This window comes from Opisthocomus hoazin, chromosome 6, assembly GCF_030867145.1.
Source record: "Opisthocomus hoazin isolate bOpiHoa1 chromosome 6, bOpiHoa1.hap1, whole genome shotgun sequence".
In the NCBI taxonomy this organism is placed as follows: domain Eukaryota; kingdom Metazoa; phylum Chordata; class Aves; order Opisthocomiformes; family Opisthocomidae; genus Opisthocomus; species Opisthocomus hoazin.
The window spans coordinates 61,904,349-61,922,323 of NC_134419.1; the positions used below are offsets into that span (position 1 = coordinate 61,904,349).

General features: G+C 40.0%; 1 protein-coding gene across 3 annotated transcripts in view; it reads left to right on the forward strand.

Moving 5' to 3' along the window:
- Positions 1-1,748: 1,748 nt before the first annotated feature.
- Positions 1,749-17,975, forward strand: part of MYOF (myoferlin) — a 73,298-nt gene continuing 57,071 nt past the window's right edge. For all 3 annotated transcript variants that reach the window (XM_009935674.2, XM_075423450.1, XM_075423451.1), the window contains exons 1-3: positions 1,749-1,887; positions 7,698-7,753; positions 8,644-8,735. In XM_009935674.2, the coding sequence (XP_009933976.2) occupies positions 1,800-1,887; positions 7,698-7,753; positions 8,644-8,735 (236 nt within the window). In that variant the 5' untranslated portion in view covers positions 1,749-1,799. The remainder of the gene's footprint in view (positions 1,888-7,697; positions 7,754-8,643; positions 8,736-17,975) is intronic.

Genomic DNA, 17,975 nt, shown 5'->3' on the forward strand with positions numbered 1-17,975 from the left:
TGGTTGCGGAAGGGCGGCTGTAGAAGGAGGGGCGGTACCGGGGGCGCGCCCCCTCATGCTGCTTCCCGGTGGTGGCCGCAGTGCGCCCGCTGTTGGGGCGGCGAGGGCCGCGGCTGCCATCTGGCCGGGGGACTTAGCCGGGACCGGGGTGGGTGAGGGCGGAGGAATCCGCTGCGATGCTTCAGCCAGGTCTGCTGCGTCCGCTCCGGGCTGTGTCTTACCTGTCTTTATCCGCGCTCCTTCCTGAACGTGTTGGCCTTAGATGACATTTATAATGTCATGATATTTAGATAGATGATATATGGATGAGATTTATAAGCATTTATTAGGTCGGGGGCCTAATAAATGCTTATAAATATCTGAAGGGTGGGTGTCAGGAGGATGGGGCCAAGCTCTTTTCAGTGGTGCCCAGCAACAGGACAAGGGGCAATGGGCACAAACTGAAGCACAGGAAGTTCCGTCTGAACATGAGGAAGAACTTCTTCCCTCTGAGGGTGACAGAGCACTGGAACAGGCTGCCCAGGGAGGCTGTGGAGTCTCCTTCTCTGGAGACGCTCAAGACCTGCCTGGACAAGGTCCTGTGCAGCCTGCTGTAGGTGACCCTGCTTCAGCAGGGGGGTTGGACTAGATGACCCATAGAGGTCCCTTCCAACCCCTACCATTCTGTGATTGTGTGGCATTCCTGCCCCAGAAATCCTCAGCTACCCAAAATCTGATAATTTTATAAAGGAAGCAAGGTCCGTCTTGGCTTCAAAATTAAGAAGCTAGGATAGTTCTCCTGCAACCAGGTAAAAACTAGGCTGAACTTTGTCCACCTGTGACTGATCTTGCTCTACCTTGCTGGCTTCCCCTCTCATCTCTGCTGAAAAACATATTTTGCAGTGGTACTGTGCACCAATTGGTTTTTCACATCTGGTCCGCAGCTGAGAAAAACTGCTGTGAAGCTGAACACGGGGTAGCTTAGAGCAAGGAGTTCTTTTTGCTTATGTAAGTTTAGTTGTTTTCATTTTAGTGGAGTTTGCAGCATGTATTTATGTTTAGAAAAAATATTTATAGGCCTCCAAACAATACAGAGGGTCTTGTCACATTTTTGAACGTATTTCCTTAATTATTCTTTATTTTTACTAATATATGTTAATAATTTCTCAAGAGATTACTAAATTCGGCGTGTTAAATGCGGAACCTGTAGTATTTACTCTGTGTAAACCGCAGTTGTTCCAGAGCACATCTGAAGGGGGAGCCCTTAAACTATTTTTGAAGACAGTAGGTATTTTGTGGTTATACCCTTACACGGAGGCAAGCTAAAAAGTTTTACAAACAATGAAGTTCCAAAACTTAAGAGGAAAAAAAATATAAGCTATCTTGAAATTTAATACCTTGGTATACCAAAAGGCAGATGTGATGTATCTTGAGTACTGGGGTTCTGCTTAATGTTCGTGTTGCTTATGCTTATTCTTGTCTTGCTTACTTTTAAAAGACGTACCACGCAGCGTAAGAATAAAAGCGACGAAACCATCTGCACTCGTTTTTACACTGTGCCCTTTCTGCTGCTGGGCTTCACTAGCGAGAGCTCTTTGTGCAGCATCACAGAACTTGGTGTCAATTTACAGGTACTTTTTTTCATAGCCTTCAGCAGCTAGTCGGTCATAGATCCACCCATAGACCTTCTTTACTGTAAACCAGCTATTCCCTGCCTCCTCTTCCTGCTAGCATTTCAGTCCAGAAGTCAAGGAGTTTGAAACGTAAGACTTCCTTGAACTTCTCTGGTAACAATCGACGTTTGGTCAAGACTGGAAACAATGCTTCGGGTGATTGTGGAATCTGCTACCAATATCCCTAAAACTAAGTTTGGGAAACCAGATCCTATTGTTTCTGTTATTTTTAAAGGTAAGGAAAACTGCCATAAATGTACTTGGGGAGGAAGTTTTCTGAAGGACAGTGTCCTATGTAAGTATTTGAAAATCTGTGAAAATATGTTTTCCTGAGGTTACATCTCATGTAGCTTTAGGGAAGACACTTCAATTAGAGAGACATGAGTTACCTGAATGAAGGTTGAACTGGGTGGAGTGCATTGGTCTTTTCTGGCCAGCAGTGCTGCTGTTTCAGGATCGACATTTTACAGACATTTGCAAAGGCTTAGCCCTTTGCTTTAAAAACCCAAATCTAACTGCATAGATAAATCCACTTTTAATTATGGTATTGGAGATTAAGTTGTTGGTTTCCATCTGAAAAACAGAATTCCTCTGTCTTGATTACTTTGCACAGCCACTACTGTCCACTGCTCACTGTTACACCAATTTTTATTGTGACTGGTTTATGGTTGTTATTACCAGCATGTTGAAAAACTGTAGTACTGTTACTGAAGTTGTTTGATTTTGGGTTTTTTGTGGGGTTTGTTTTGTTTTGTTTTGTTTTACAAAATGAATTGCACTTTAAAATTTTGCCTGTTGAGATAATTTCATTTAAAATAAAGATTTAGGAAGGAAATCACATTTTACACTTTCATTGCTCATTTTACACATATAGGAGAAGGAGTAAACTGTGCTAAAATTAGCATTTATATGTAAACCTGGTTGTATTTTACAGTATATTTTACCTGTTGCCATCATTTCCTCACTTGGCTAGACGAAAGGAACTTGATTTCAAGTGTTGTTTTATCTTTAAGGTGTAGAAACCTCCAGGCAATTTTGGATTATGTGACACAATAAATTGAACTGTGACAAACTGTCATCTTAATTCCTGGTTACCTGGTTTCCTGACTGTGCACTGAAATGGAAATGGTATTTCCTAATGTATGAAAAATCAGTGCAGGGGTTTGTCACCTGTAGAAACCAAATCTGAAATCATGACATTTTGCTGGAGTCTGGAAAAGGACAAGGCAGTGCATGCCCAGTATCTTAACTTCCAAAAGAAAAAGCTTTTGGATACTTAATTTCAGCATCAGAAAGATGTGATATCATTCTGTTTCTTTTCCTCCTTTTTCCAAGTTTGTTTTTTTACCCCTCTGTATGTTAGGGCAAGCGGCTGAGCCTGTCTCAGTAGCTTTTGGAACTTCCTAAAATAAGATTTTATTTGCCCTGCAAAAAGTACAGTTACTGGTGTATTGTACTTTCTCTGGTTTGTTCCATTTGTTTCTGCTGCTTCTTAAGCATTCATATTCTCTTTTAAGTTCCTTGTCTTTCTCTTTGCTGTCCTGTCACAGCTTTGCCTTTCTGTGTTATCTGTGTTCCTGCAGTTTCATACTCCAGTTGGTTTATGCCTTCGCTTCCTTAAGCCTTCAGTGTCTGTTTAATTCCAATTCCCTCTTGTAATTTTTTGTGCCTACTGTGTGCTCTGATGCAATTCAGTTTTACCTAGTAAATAGAAGTTACAGATTTATTTTTTCTTCTGTGTTGCTGGATTTGTTTCTCAGTCCTTCAGTCATCCAAACACAGAATTGGGCAACAGACTAAATTAGAGGAATGAGTTTATATTGATGCTTTATGGGCTATGACTGGGATTTTTAATGTTCACAAACATGCTTAACCATTGTCTTAAATTCAACTTCATAATTGTGACAGTTTTTAGTAGGAAATTTCTCATTATACCTGCCACTTCTTTTTATGTGGTTTTACTACATACCAACAGTCTCATTTTTTGCTTTCTGTCTGGAGTCATTCAAGGCAGCCAGAAAATATCAGGCTTTTGCCAGCTATTGAGCAGCTCTGATTTGATTTCTAAGTGGAGTACCTGGTTGCCAGGTGCAAGGGCGTAGGGATCATGTCTGAAATATGTTGACCTTCTGGCTGTTTATGTTTGTAGATGTTTTTTATACACAGCCTGTTCCCCCTCACCCTGTTAGTATGTTGAGATGGGAAACCAGTCTTATTTTTGGGAACGTGTACGTCAAAGGGCAGAAATTTTTAACAGTAGTCCATAGCCACTGTAGCTCCTGGGGAACATAAAAAACACAACTGGGAGTTTTTTCCAAACTGGGAAGAACTCAGACATTTGCAGGACTTTGGCCATAGCCCTGCAGTACATTTTCCTGTTCTTGTTTGACTCTGCAATATTCTTGGAGAAGTCTTAGAGAACAGCACTCAATTGACAGAAAATTGCTGTGGAAGTTGACATTTCATTAAACGGTGTTTTGTTTGTTAGCTTTTTCAAACTTTAACTTACATAGCCATTGCTGATGTTGGGTTCAGTAATTTTAAGACTTCCATGGAAACACACAGTATCTCTTGGGATTAGACATTTACGGCTACGCTGGGGGAAAAAAGGCCATGATCCTACAACTATTAGTATGTAAATGACTCTGCAAACACTTTATATGTTAACACACATGCGTTAGTATAGTTTAATCTGTGTATAGAATAGAATTCATCAAATTTGTATAACTAAACTAGTTATAGGTTAGACAGTACAATTAGTAGTGACATATATTAGTTACATATTAAGAGGAAATAGGCAGCTGTTTCTGTTGTGATATCTTATATACTACAGAGGGGGTTTGTGCAAGCGTCTGACTTTTTTTTAGACATTTTTGTTCAGTCCAGTGGGATAGACCTTTTATTTACTTTAAGAACAACTCACTGTTCAAAGAGAACTACACCCTGAGAGTAAACGAGTATTGCTGTCTGGAGCTGGGTGCTGTTACTGCAGAATTCAGAGTTCGTCGTCACTTTATGTGAGAAATTATTAGTCAAATTAATACGGAAAACTGTGCCATTTGCTGAAGTGGCACTAAGTGGTATGATTAAACCCGTACAATTCTTTTGATTTGTCAGATATACCAAGAATAATGTGTAATTATTCACTGAATTTATATTTTCTGTTTTGCAGAGAATTAAATTACTCTGACTTTAATTTCCAGGTTTATGGAGGTTTGCCCTTTTGATCCTGCAGTTGCTGCCAACATGCAATCTGAATTCTTCATTCACAAAAGTTTAATTAAAAACTTAGTGAACTGAAATGTGATTCTCTCTTGAATATTAGACTTAAGACTGTTCTAAAAGATAATGTTTGCTTCTGCTATTCCCCACCTACTAAATTGATAAAAATGCTAGTTATAATAGAAGAAAAAATTTAAGATGTAAGCAGTGGTTGTTTTGCAGTACTGTAATTATCTTTCTAATGATGGAACAGTTATTATTTGAACAGCTCATGTTGAATGAATTTTTTTGAACACTGTCATCTCATTGACTGTCATGAAGTTCTCATTACATTCATTTCTAATTGAGAATGTTAAGCACCATGTGGTAGTATAATGTCTTTATCATGATAAAGCAAATAATGATTTATTCTACAGTACCAAGGTTATTGTAGCTAGTTTTCAAAGAAACAAGTATATAGAGTGTCCTACCTGTGTCCATTATCATTTCTTACTCTTATTTCTTGGTAGGGCCAAACTAAAAATTATGACTGGCGGTATCTTACAGTTGTTGTGGTTCTGATGTGGCTTACAGTCTTGGCTGCTGTAGCTGGAGTCATCACCAGAAGAGGAAGGCAGCCCCAGGACCTGAAACTTATGTGAGCTCCTGGAACAACTGGGCAGTCCATCTTACCCTGCTTGGCAAAGATTTTTTTTTTGGTGGGAAGAAGAAAGCTCTTTGCCAACACTTTAAAAAAAAAAACAAAAACAAACAAACAAACAAACCCCCGGTGCATTAAAAAAATGATAAAAAGTGTAATAAAAAGAAAGTCAGTCAAGTGAAGAAAATACATGCAAAATATGTGCTCGAGGAATGTGAATGCTGCACTCAGACCGAATAAATTAGAACTAAAACCCAATGTAAGCTGTGTTTCCCAGTGTTTTTCATCCAACTTTCATACAAATGCATAACACAAAAAGTTTTTTTCTTAGTGTAATCTAGAATATGCATATTGTTAGTGGAATCATAAATCTTGCTCTTGCTTTTATGAAAATGGATAGTGCAGGGTGGAAAATTTTACTCCTTGTCAAGAATTGTCTTGACTGTTGTTCAAGCCAGGTCTTTCATTACCTTACATAGTTACATTTGAGCCTAGGCAGGGATCATAGGACTTTCTTCCATTAGTTCTGTCAGGATCAGGTCTTTGATTCACTATCTCCTTTACAAACAGCTGCAACTGTTGCTTTTTTCACCAGCACTGAGAACATTTTTTCCCCTGACTCCCAGCTCCTATTTGTAGGGGCACTTGTAGTGCCAGTGCCAAACCCCAGATATTCTGAGGTATTCAGTTTTGAAAATGCTTTCTCTCCTATTAGATAATACGAAGTTGAATTTCTCTTACTAGCATGTTAATTAGTTCTTTGTTCCGCAAAATGCGAGTCCGCAGCTTGGTATGTTATGAATGCTCTTTCCTTTGTGGTACGATGTGAGTCAATATCCTGTATAAATTGTAGACAATTCCTGTTACATAAATGTGAGTCAGTTCTTGCAATTTGCAGTATGGGCTGACTTTTTTTCTTTCAGTACATCCAACTTGTCCAATAAAAAGAGTCACCACAGGCTACTGCTTGAATAGTGGGTAGATGAACTTGCCCATGTTGCATATCTTTACTCTTGCTTCCCAGGCCTTTGCAACGTTTTCCTGGCAAACCATAATCTGCAAATAATAAAAATGCTATTACCTTTACTGTAGTCCTTAAATACATGTCGTGTGTCTGAAACTTAGCCTTCTTGTGGTGGCTGAGCATTTTATAGATCAGCAGTTAGTTTACTGACTGTGCTTAGACAGACTCATTTGTTATCACTAATAAATGCAATTTCTGTTTAGAAAGCTGCGTGTTTGCCAGTGTTCTTTTGTGCTTCTAAGTGTCATGTCAAGACTTGTTCTCCATCAGAGCTGTATATGTATAGTGCAACTCAAAAGTAAAACTAAAGCTGTGGCATGTCGTTTGCTTTGAACCTGTTACGAGAACAGGTTTGTGTTTCCTGTTTTAATAGGTGAGGGGGGCCTGCAGAAGGCCTCTGCAACACTTGAGTTGTTTTATTCCTCTCAGGAGAAGGAATTTGAATTGAAATGCCACACTGTATATAATTTACACCACACCCCACACTCCTATGATTTGTAGTTGACCAAATGGAAATTTTACCATGAAGTATGAAAAATTTGTAATTTTTAAGCTGCAGTGAATGTCAGTGAAGTGATCTGCATAACCTCTGGAAACCATTTTTTCAGGAAGGACTGCATTTCCTCATATATGCCCGTGTATTTCTGCTAATATTTCCTCATTTAAAACAGAAAGTGCTGACACCGAGCATATCTTCTTAAGATTTTTATTTCCAAGTGATTTTATTTCAGAGCTGAACACTGACAAGTATTTTGTAACTTGGATATGGTAAATGTGTAACACACTTTCTTTACTACTGAAGTTCATCACTTTGAGGTTACTGTTTGGTTTGATGTCTCCAAGCCTTTTAGTCTGTCTTCTTTCACCGTTACTGCAGTTGCAGTCAAGGGTCATAAGAGGTTGAGAAACCTAAACATTAATTTTGCTTTTTGGGAATACATGTAGCTATGCTTAAACAAAACAGAATAAAAGGCCTTAGCTACTAAAATTGCCCCAGGGACTTTTTGATTGTAAAATGTGCAGCTACTAGAAGAGGCAAAAAGAATTGGAACACTTAGCTTAAAGCTCAAACTTTCTTTTGAAAAATGAAAGGAATACTTGTGATATTTGTGTCGTGCTTTAGCAAAAACAGTTCATCACACTTTGTTTGTGTTTACAGATGAAAAAAAGAAAACAAAGAAAATTGACAGTGAACTTAATCCTGTTTGGAATGAGGTAATTTTTTTTTAATCAATTCTTGGTCTTTTTTCAGACAAAAGACTTGTTAAATTGATAAGTCAATATCTACAGCTGTGAATATCAGTTAGAAACAGGAACAAGTGATATGTGTTCTTGCAAGGTGTTAGTAAATGCAGGTGAATGGATTCATGTTGCACCATGTATTTCAATTCATTAAGCAATGTTTTTATGTAAAAGTAGATGGTTACCTGGTAAGTTTGTGGACTGGTTTTGTTCCCTCTTACTTTGGATAAAATTATATTCAGCCATTGCTTACCCACATGTATGGGAACATAATTGGACCCTTTATTGTATACTAGGAGAAAACCCTACACAACTAGAATGAGTCAGGTGTTGAAGTTCCTCATGGTTTATTTGTAGGACTGGTCCTATTTTGCACCTCCAGTAATGTTTTTCTTGGGGAAAATGTTTTTTTAGTAGTGTTTTTTCACAACCAAAAATTACAGATTATTCTTAGATGGTCTAATTAGGAATACAAAGAAAGGGAACCTACAAATACTTGTCTAAATTCAACTGCAACTGACTTCAACCAGTATTGCAAGGGAATATTATCAGATCTTATGAATGATAAGAAAATACTTATGTTAGTGTGAGGAAGTGGAACTGCAGAAGAGGTAATGGCTCAGTATTAAGCAATTTAATTCTTTTTCTGTTACTGTTATTAGTAACTAGCAAATCAAGAATGTGCTATGAGCATGTTCCCAGATTTTTAACTTTGTTTTTGCAAATGTAAGCTGGTCTGGTCTGTCTCTCGCTAAATGCAAAATCTATTTCTGAATAATTTTGTTGTATACACTATTCTGCTGTTAATTAATTTACATGTAATTTGTCATTATAATTTGGGTTTGCTCCATTTTTTTGTTCAGATTCTTGAATTTGACCTGAAGGGAATTGCTCTGGATAATTCATCTTCCCTGACAATTATTGTGAAGGATTTTGAAACAATTGGACAAAACAAGTATGTTCTCTTTTTTTTTTCCCCCAGTATTAAACACATGGTTTTTGACGTAACACCTGCTTGTAGAGCCAAAAAGCCACTGGGCTTTCTGTCCCTCACCGGCTGAGTTGTTACTCTGAAGCCAAGTGTCAGCTTTCTTTTTATGCTTCATTTTAGACATGCTGAAGCTAAATTCAAGGAACGTTTTAGGCATTTAAGGCAGAATTTGGGTAAAATTTAGATCTCTTCACCTATGACTGTCATTTGAAAACCACAGCTGCCATATTTCATTTGGTGCTTGCTAGTAACAAAGGTCCTTGTGTAGCTAGATTGATGCCGCTACAGATACCTGGTGCAGGTTGTCATTCTGCAGAATGGTGCAGGGTGGTACCCAAGACTACTATACATAATAAGTGTCCAGAAAGTAGTTCTGAAGAACTCTTAATTGGCATTCTTGGAGCACAGTTAACACAAACCACCAAAAATTACAAAATGCAGTTATGGCTCTTAACCGTCTTCAGAATCTCCCTGAGAGGCTATATTTTACATCACTTAAGTCTTGCCCAGGAATAGGGGAAGCCTAAGTTCAATTTCCTATTTTGTCTGGAGGGATTGAAGTGCTAGACTCATCTCCTGAGCGACTGATTTAGCTATCAGGATAAATATGTTGGATAAAATACACAAACTGTCTTGGGAATGGAATCTGGGTTTCTGTTTTTTTTTTTTAAGGGTCCTAGCTAGTGGGGTCTGTAAAATGTCATGTTCCCACTGTACTCTTCCTGGCCCAGTGAATCATGAGTTCTCTGCACAGTCATTAAAAAGCTTGAACTTAAGAACAAAAGTAACTTCTCCAGGATCGACTTGCAGAATCTTTTTTGATGTCAGATGTGAGAGTAAATTCTCTCACACTTGAGTAGAGAAATGAATCTGTCTCCAGCTGTTGGCTGAGTGTTATAAGCCTCAGGCTCGTTACAGAATCACAGAATGGTAGGGATTGGAAGGGACCTCTGTGGGTCATCTAGTCCAACCCTCCTGCCAAAGCAGGGTCACCTACAGCAGGCTGTAGAGGACCTTGTCCAGGCGGGTCTTGAATATCTCCAGAGAAGGAGACTCCACAACCTCCCTGGGCAGCCTGTTCCAGTGCTCCGTCACCCTCAGAGGGAAGAAGTTCTTCCTCATGTTCAGACGGAACTTCCTGTGCTTCAGCTTGTGCCCATTGCCCCTTGTCCTGTCACTGGGCACCACTGAAAAGAGTTTGGCCCCATCCTCCTGACACCCACCCTTCAGATATTTATAGGCATTTATTAGGTCCCCTCGCAGCCTTCTCTTCCCCAGGCTGAACAAGCCCAGCTCCCTCAGCCTCTCCTTGTAGGAGTGATGTTCCAGTCCCCTCACCATCCTTGTAGCCCTCCGCTGGACCCTCGCCAGTAGCTCTTCATCTTTCTTGAACTGGGGAGCCCAGAACTGGACAGAGTACTCCAGATGAGGCCTCACTAGGGCAGTGTAGAGGGGAAGGAGAACCTCCCTCGACCTGCTTGCCACACTCTTCTTGATGCATCCCAGGATCCCATTAGCTTTCTTGGCAGCCAGGGCACACTGCTGGCTCATGGTTAACCTGTCGTCCACCAGGACACCCAGGTCCCTCTCCAGCAGGTCCACCCCAAGCCTGTACTGATGCATGGGGTTGTTCCTCCCCATGTGCAGGACCCTGCATTTGCCTTTGTTGAACCTCATCAGGTTCCTCTCTGCCCAACTTTCCAGCCTGTCCAGGTCACGCTGAATGGCAGCACAGCCTTCTGGGTATCTACCACACCTCCCAGTTTGGTGTCATCGGCAAACTTGCTGAGGGTACATTCTAACTCTTCATCCAGGTCGTTGATGAAGAAGTTAAACAAGGCTGGGCCCAGTACTGACCCCTGGGGGACACCACTTGTTACCAGCCTCCAACTAGACTCAGCGCCGCTGACAACAACCCTCTGAGTTCTGCCATTCAGCCAATTCTCAATTCACTTCACCGAGCACTCATCCAGCCCACACTTCCTGAGCTTCCCTAGGATTATGGGAGACGGTGTCGAAAGCGTTGCTGAAGTCTAGGTAGACAACATGCACGGCTCTCCCTTCATCTACCCAGCCAGTCATGTCATCGTAGAAAGCTATCAGATTGGTCAAGCATGATTTCCCCTTGGTGAATCCATGCTGACTACTCCTGATAACCTTCTTTTCCTCCGCTTGCTTGATGATGGCCTCCAGGATAAGCTGCTCCATCACCTTTCCCGGGATGGAGGTGAGGCTGACTGGCCTGTAGTTCCCTGGGTCCTCCTTCTTGCCCTTTTTGAAGATTGGAGTGACATTGGCCTTTCTCCAGTCCTCGGGCATCTCTCCTGTCCTCCAGGACCTCTCAAAGATGATGGAGAGTGGATGTTGCATGTATGGAAGATTGGCAATGCTGTTGCTACCTCCACTTCTGGTTATATTCTAAAAACATTGTTTAAAAATGGATTGAGAATCTTTTATTTGTTTTTTGTTTGGGTTTTTTGCTTTGGTTTGTTGTTTTTTTTAAAAGAAAATATGTAGTTTGATATTAAGATAGTCTTCTGTGATAAGTAGATTGAATAACCTCAGCAGAAGAAGAAAATGGATAGCTAGCTTCCCATTCCTTAAAGGAGAACTCTAGACTGTTGTAAAAATGGGGTGGGAGGCTGCTGAGAATTGCCTTTTCTGACATTCATTTCTTGGATAGGAAAGGCAAAGACTCCTACCATCAGTAAAGGATTTAGAGATTAGGTCTTCAGTAGATACAAATACCCATTTTCATGATGCCCCTGACCTGGAGGAATTTAAGGCTCTTTCTCTCCTGCACCATTAGTGTGTGTCGATAGGCTTGAATCCTACTGTAGAAGTCTAAACTCTACCAGTGTGGTACGTATAGCACTTGTATACCTGAAACTTCTGCATTTTTCAGACATCTAAAAATCAAGTATCGTGGGATCCAAGTCTGCAGATCTTTTTGTATATGGTCCTTTATTTTCATTTGTGGGAGGCTAAATTAAAGTTTCATTTGTGCAGTTGTTTGTTGAGTCCTCAGTGCTCAGAACAAAAAACTTCTTCATGTAGTAGTAAGATAATTAGTTTTGACAAAATCAGGTTTGTTTGTTTGTTTTTTTTTTTAGAGAACTGAAGATAAACAAACAGTAGCTCTATCTACATGTGCCTGGAAGGATACCACACAAATAGATTTCCTTCAACTAAAAAATTAAAAATGTATCTAGTTTTTCTACACTTGAAGTAATTACAACAGAAGAGATGCACAGTGTGTGATTTTCTGGAAATTTTTTTTTTTAGTTTAATCTTGCCGTTGAAGACACTGAGAAAGGAGCCACTTTGAACTGAGGCTTCTGTCTTTATATGGAAGGAGCTGATAGAAAAAGTTTTAGAGTACTGAAATGCTGTCAAGTACCATGTTGGCATTTTAACATTTTTTGTACGCTTACATTCTTACAGAATAGAAACATGTAATAAGTAGACATGAGAGTATTTAAGGTGTCTTGTTGGACTAACTTTTAAGAGTAATCGTTGCATTTTTATAACTTTTTTAAAAAAATAAGAATAGATTTGTTCCTATTAATTGAGTTGATAGGGCCTTTTGACTGTGCCCATTGAAAAAAATTGTTGCCATGAAAAATCAAAATGGTATATATGGGAACACTAGAAATCAATTAATTCACATTCTATCAAAAAAACATAATATATAAACTTTACTAAAGCTGGAGGGTACTTTTTGTTGTTTTGACCTGGACTTTGAGGTTCCTGTTCTGGTAAGGTCTTGTGTTGGGGCAAGCTTAATCAGAAAACTTTTCTTCTAGATAATCTACAGCAGGGATAGAGTGTATTATTTGGTGTTGAAACACGCTTCTACTAAAAGCTCTGGCAAAGTCTAGGAGTTCTTTCTTAACATGCATAACAAGATAACGCTTCATCGATGTGTTTAATCTTTGGCTATCCCATGGTGGTTAAGATCTTCTACCTATCTGTGCTTAACTCATAGGATGTTTGTGTAAAAAGGTAAATATATACATTTGGAGAAGCATCACTCATAGAGCTATTTTTTAAATCTATGCAGAAAAAAAGAACAGCTTATAAAAAATGAGATGCCAGTTCCCCAGTTCCCTACTTCTTTGTATTAAGTCCTAGATTTTAAACAAGGATCTCTTTCTCTGTTTGCTGTGCTCTCACCCTCTCTCTTTTTGGTCATTGCCAAGCAGTGTTGGGTGTTGCTATTTTGAAAGGGAGTATGATATCACATCATCATCTTGCTTTTTTTTTTTTTTTGTGGCAAATTTGGATAGTTTATGACACTGAGCTAGGCATACATTCATATTTTTTGTTAGTAGTCCACTTCCATTGTTAGCTTTTGTTTACTACTTTCTGCCTCCTCACAAGATGTGAATTCTGGCTTTTACAATACTCCAACAGCTCTGTCGTAAAATGACTGTGAGTCGAGCTGATACCCTCAGATTTCTCATTCCTGAGATTCCTGTAGCTCAGTAAAGCAGGAATATATTGCACGCCTCTGACTTCAGGGAAGTCCCAGAAATCACAGAATTTGATATGGGAAAGCTTGCCAGTAATCGGAATTTTGTAATGTTTTCTGACATTAATCTGATTAATGTCAGAAAATAAAGGGAGGTGCTTATCTGAAGCCCCTAAAATGTTTCACTCTGTATGTAGGTTGGTTCAAAGTTAAGCAGGCATGTGGGTTTTTTTTTCAAATCGTATTTGTAAAGATCATCTGGACTCATATTTGCAGCACTTAGCCCCCAGCTTGTGCAAATGCCTGTTGTTTTGCTTGGGTTTATGCACTGGAAGTTGTCCACCACTTACTTATTCTGTGTACAATTTAAAAAGCAAACTAGAAAAATTCTTTGGGAAAGTGACTTCCGTATATGGAGCTATGCAAAAATGTATGTAGTCTGTACCAAAGACAGATTAACACATTCAAAGTAATGCTCTTTCAAAATAAATCCTCAATAACCGCCACATATTTGCAGGGTGTGATGTGTTTGGAAGGGCTGATGGCAGGGAAACAGGATAAGGGGGTGGGAAAACATGAGTAGGCTTCCTGGCTGTAACAAGATAATAGGAAATGTCACCCTGGATTTCTTTTAAAGACACAAAGCACTTTCACAGCAGAAGAGATCTGGTATTAATGAACATTCACATTTAAACAAAGAAGCATATGAAAGCGGGAATGTGGAACAAGTTTCCCACATATGACTTGCATGTATGCATAACCTGTATTTCTGTAGAGTTACTTACTCTATTTACTAATACTGAGTTTGAGAGAGATTTAGGACTACCATATCATAGTTTTGCCGTTCTTTCACAGTATCCTCTTTTAATAATTAAGAAAAAGTCTATAGTTAGATACGTGCCTTTGGTGCTGCAGCATTCCAAAAAGATGCTTGGTGGAACAGTGTGCAAAGACACTCCCCTGCTTTGTCTGAATGCCAGTTCAGGACTGGAAAGATGAAACATGATGCCTACCTAAGGTCCTTACTATTGAGAGCTATTATAATTATAGCTTAAAAAAAAAAGGAGGGTAGGGGAGTGAGGGCTGGACAATATTGTATTAATTTTTACATATAAATTAGGTGTGGTTAATTGAACTGAAATCTTTCATAGGTAAAGGCCCATTATTTCAGAAGTCCAGTGTTTGCCATGTGCTTTTGATGTTATTAATGAGCAGAGCCATTAACTTGAGAGATGTATCTGGTGTTTAAGCTAAGTGAGATTTCAGTCTAAATCAATAATCTTTCCTTTAGAGGTTCGGGTTTTTATATATTTTACTTTAAAGTCTAAGTCGAATTGGGATTTAGTTTTTGAGTGTAAAGGGTACATCTAGGGGACTGTGCTGCTGGAGAAAGAGCACTGGGAAGAAACTACACCATGTCTTTGGCTTTGTTTTCTCTCTTCTGGAGGAAAATAAGCAGTGGGGATTGCTATTGTTATTTTCAAGGCAGAGACAACTTTTGCTCAAACATTCTGCAACGTAGGCTAGAAGCAGAACACTGTGTTTCTCAACTCAGCTCGCGCTCTGTGGCTGCTCGCTTGCAAAGCTCCTAGCCAAAACACACTCTGGTATTCCATGCAATGTTACTCCTGATTAGTGCTGGGCACCTGGTCCATCGCTGCGCCTAAGAGGTGACCACACAACCCATACTCCCCTCTAGAGCAATCCAGCAGGAGACTGTGATATAACCCATTATTTGTTCTAGCTCCCAGAAACTTATTTAGCTGATCATCCAGCCCATTCTTATACTGACGCAGGAAGAGTACAGTGGATGTTATTTTGTTTTCACGTTGTGCCAAAACACTTAACTCATTGCTTTGGCATGTTTCTGTAAAGCAAGCCTGAAAGAACATTTAAATATTTTTTCCGTTTCTTTTTTCCTGGAGATAGAATTTACTGCTTCATTTACAGGATCACTAAACTTTCGGATACAGATTAAATGAGTGCTCTTTGTGGTAAAAAGACACAGTCATTGGAAAAGATAAATAAAGCAAACCACGCTGGCACGTATGCAGACAATCATAGGAATAAACTAGAGAGGACTCATATGATCCATGCTTAGCTAGATTTTCCAGCATAAGATGTTTGAAAAGAGAACACATCTGTTTTCTATTATGTCTAATACTGTTAGTAGAAAGATTTCAAACTCTCAGAACACAAATCTTTATTCAGTTAAAAAACAAACAAAAAAATCCCCAGTAACTTCAGTTGTCCCTATGAAGTTAAGGAAAAAAAAAAATGTTAACAGGAAGCTACAGTCCTGTCTGAATGAAGTGATTTTCATTCTATTTGAAAGAGAGTGGGGATTATGTGTTTCCCCATGTTCTTTGTGTAGTTAGTAACCTAGCAACACAGAGGAAAAATAGATTGGGCACACCCTTTTCTCAAGCCACAGATGAACAGTGCAGCAAATTATTTAATCATGTTTAAGTATTTTCCATAGTTAAATAATTTCTAGATTGTTTGAAGCCTCCTACAGCTGTACCCTTTTGTGTGGATTCATTTCCACGTCAGTGTGGTTGTACATAGTTGCAGGTTTTCATTGCATACATTGTATGCAAGATCTAGCCTGGTAAAGGGTCAGTTTGGGGGTTTTCTGCCTTATACAAAATAGTATCCATGCTTTGTTTCTTTTTAAAGTTTGTTCTTGCAAAGAGTATTATCAAATAACTGAAGAAGATAAAAATAGTTGGTTTGCTCTTAATAAAAATCTTAAAACACAGCACGAACAGAAGGTGAGTGTAGGCCCTTGTAGCATAGAGTCTATAATGAAACATGTACACTGAGAAAGAAAGGTTGAGTGTAGCAATTATAACTGCAATGTGGGATCAAGTTTGCTGATGAGAACAGTCAATATAAATCTCTGCCAACATAAGCCCTTAAAATAAGTCAAAAGAATTTAAATGCTTGACTCTCAGGGGATTAAAATCACTGGGCTTCCAGTAGAAGTAGCATGTAAGCAGCTGGAGGATGTGATATGCTAAAGAATTTAGTACAAATTGCTACCTTCAAACAGAGGAGGAGTAATAAAATGGTTGGTACTGTGAGTTAGCATTTCCTGATCCGGGCATGGGTGTGAAGTTTCACTTCTCTTGGTTATTTGGGCAGCTAACAGGAAGTGCTAACCACAGCACTAACGGATTAATTAGCTTTGTCACAAATGCAACACTGTGTTTAATAGTTGGTCATTTAAAGTTGGCTCATTGAGTTCATGCTGATAAACTAAGTATTTCCCTTTGATTGCTGGGAGGAAAGTATCATAGGCCTAGTACTTATAAGGTATATTTGAAGTGGTTTAAAATCTTCTAAATGTAGCCTTTGCATTTATCGTTGGTGTCTTATTCAGTGGTAGACAAGAAGGTTTAAACTGCTTGTGGCAGGACAGGTTTTTTGCTTTACTTCTGCAAAGCTGGAAAAGTTCAAGAGACCGGGCTGACTGGGTACATGATACGTCACAATAGTAGGGGTTGGAAGGGACCTCTGTGGGTCATCTAGTCCAACCCTCCTGCTGAAGCAGGGTCACCTACAGCAGGCTGCACAGGAACTTGCCCAGGCGGGTCTTGAATATCTCTAGAGAAGGAGACTCCACAACCTCCCTGGGCAGCCTGTTCCAGTGCTCTGTCACCCTCAGAGGGAAGAAGTTCTTCCTCATGTTCAGACGGAACTTCCTGTGCTTCAGTTTGTGCCCATTGCCCCTTGTCCTGTCGCTGGGCACCACTGAAAAGAGCTTGGCCCCATCCTCCTGACACCCACCCTTCAGATATTTATAAGCATTTATTAGGTCCCCTCTCAGCCTTCTCTTCTTCAGGCTGAACAAGCCCAGCTCCCTCAGCCTCTCCTCGTAGGGGAGATGTTCCAGTCCCCTCATCATCCTTGTAGCCCTCCGCTGGACTCTCTCCAGTAGCTCTTCATCTTTCTTGAACTGGGGAGCCCAGAACTGGACAGAGTACTCCAGATGAGGCCTCACTAGGGCAGTGTAGAGGGGAAGGAGAACCTCCCTCGTCCTGCTTGCCACACTCTTCTTGATGCACCCCAGGATTCCATTGGCTTTCTTGGCAGCCAGGGCACACTGCTGGCTCATGGTTAACCTGTCGTCCACCAGGACACCCAGGTCCCTCTCTGCAGAGCTGCTCTCCAGCAGGTCCACCCCAAGCCTGTACTGTTGCATGGGGTTGTTCCTCCCCATGTGCAGGACCCTGCATTTGCCTTTGTTGAACCTCATCAGGTTCCTCTCTGCCCAGCTTTCCAGCCTATCCAGGTCACGCTGAATGGCAGCACAGCCTTCTGGTGTATCCACCACTCCTCCCAGTTTGGTGTCATCAGCAAACTTGCTGAGGGTACATTCTAACTCTTCATCCAGGTCATATACAAGTCTTAGGGATGGCCAAAAAGGTACTTAGGCAGAGTTAAGAAGCAATACTCATTTTCTGAATACTGCCAAAACACCTGATGAATAAAAGTTCAGAGGATGTATTGAGCTATTCCAAAAGCAGAAACTATCCCACTTGATGGTGTCAAGAGACCACTGTGGTCTGGAGTTAAACAGGCAAATTTCTGCCTAGGCAAGAGGAAGAAAGCTGAAATAGCTCCAGCAAAGAGCAGTGTCTTTTGAGAATGAATAGGTGATGGAAAGTCTTTGCAGCTGTGCTGATAGGAAAGGACTCCTTGCCACCTTGAGAGTCGTGACTTCA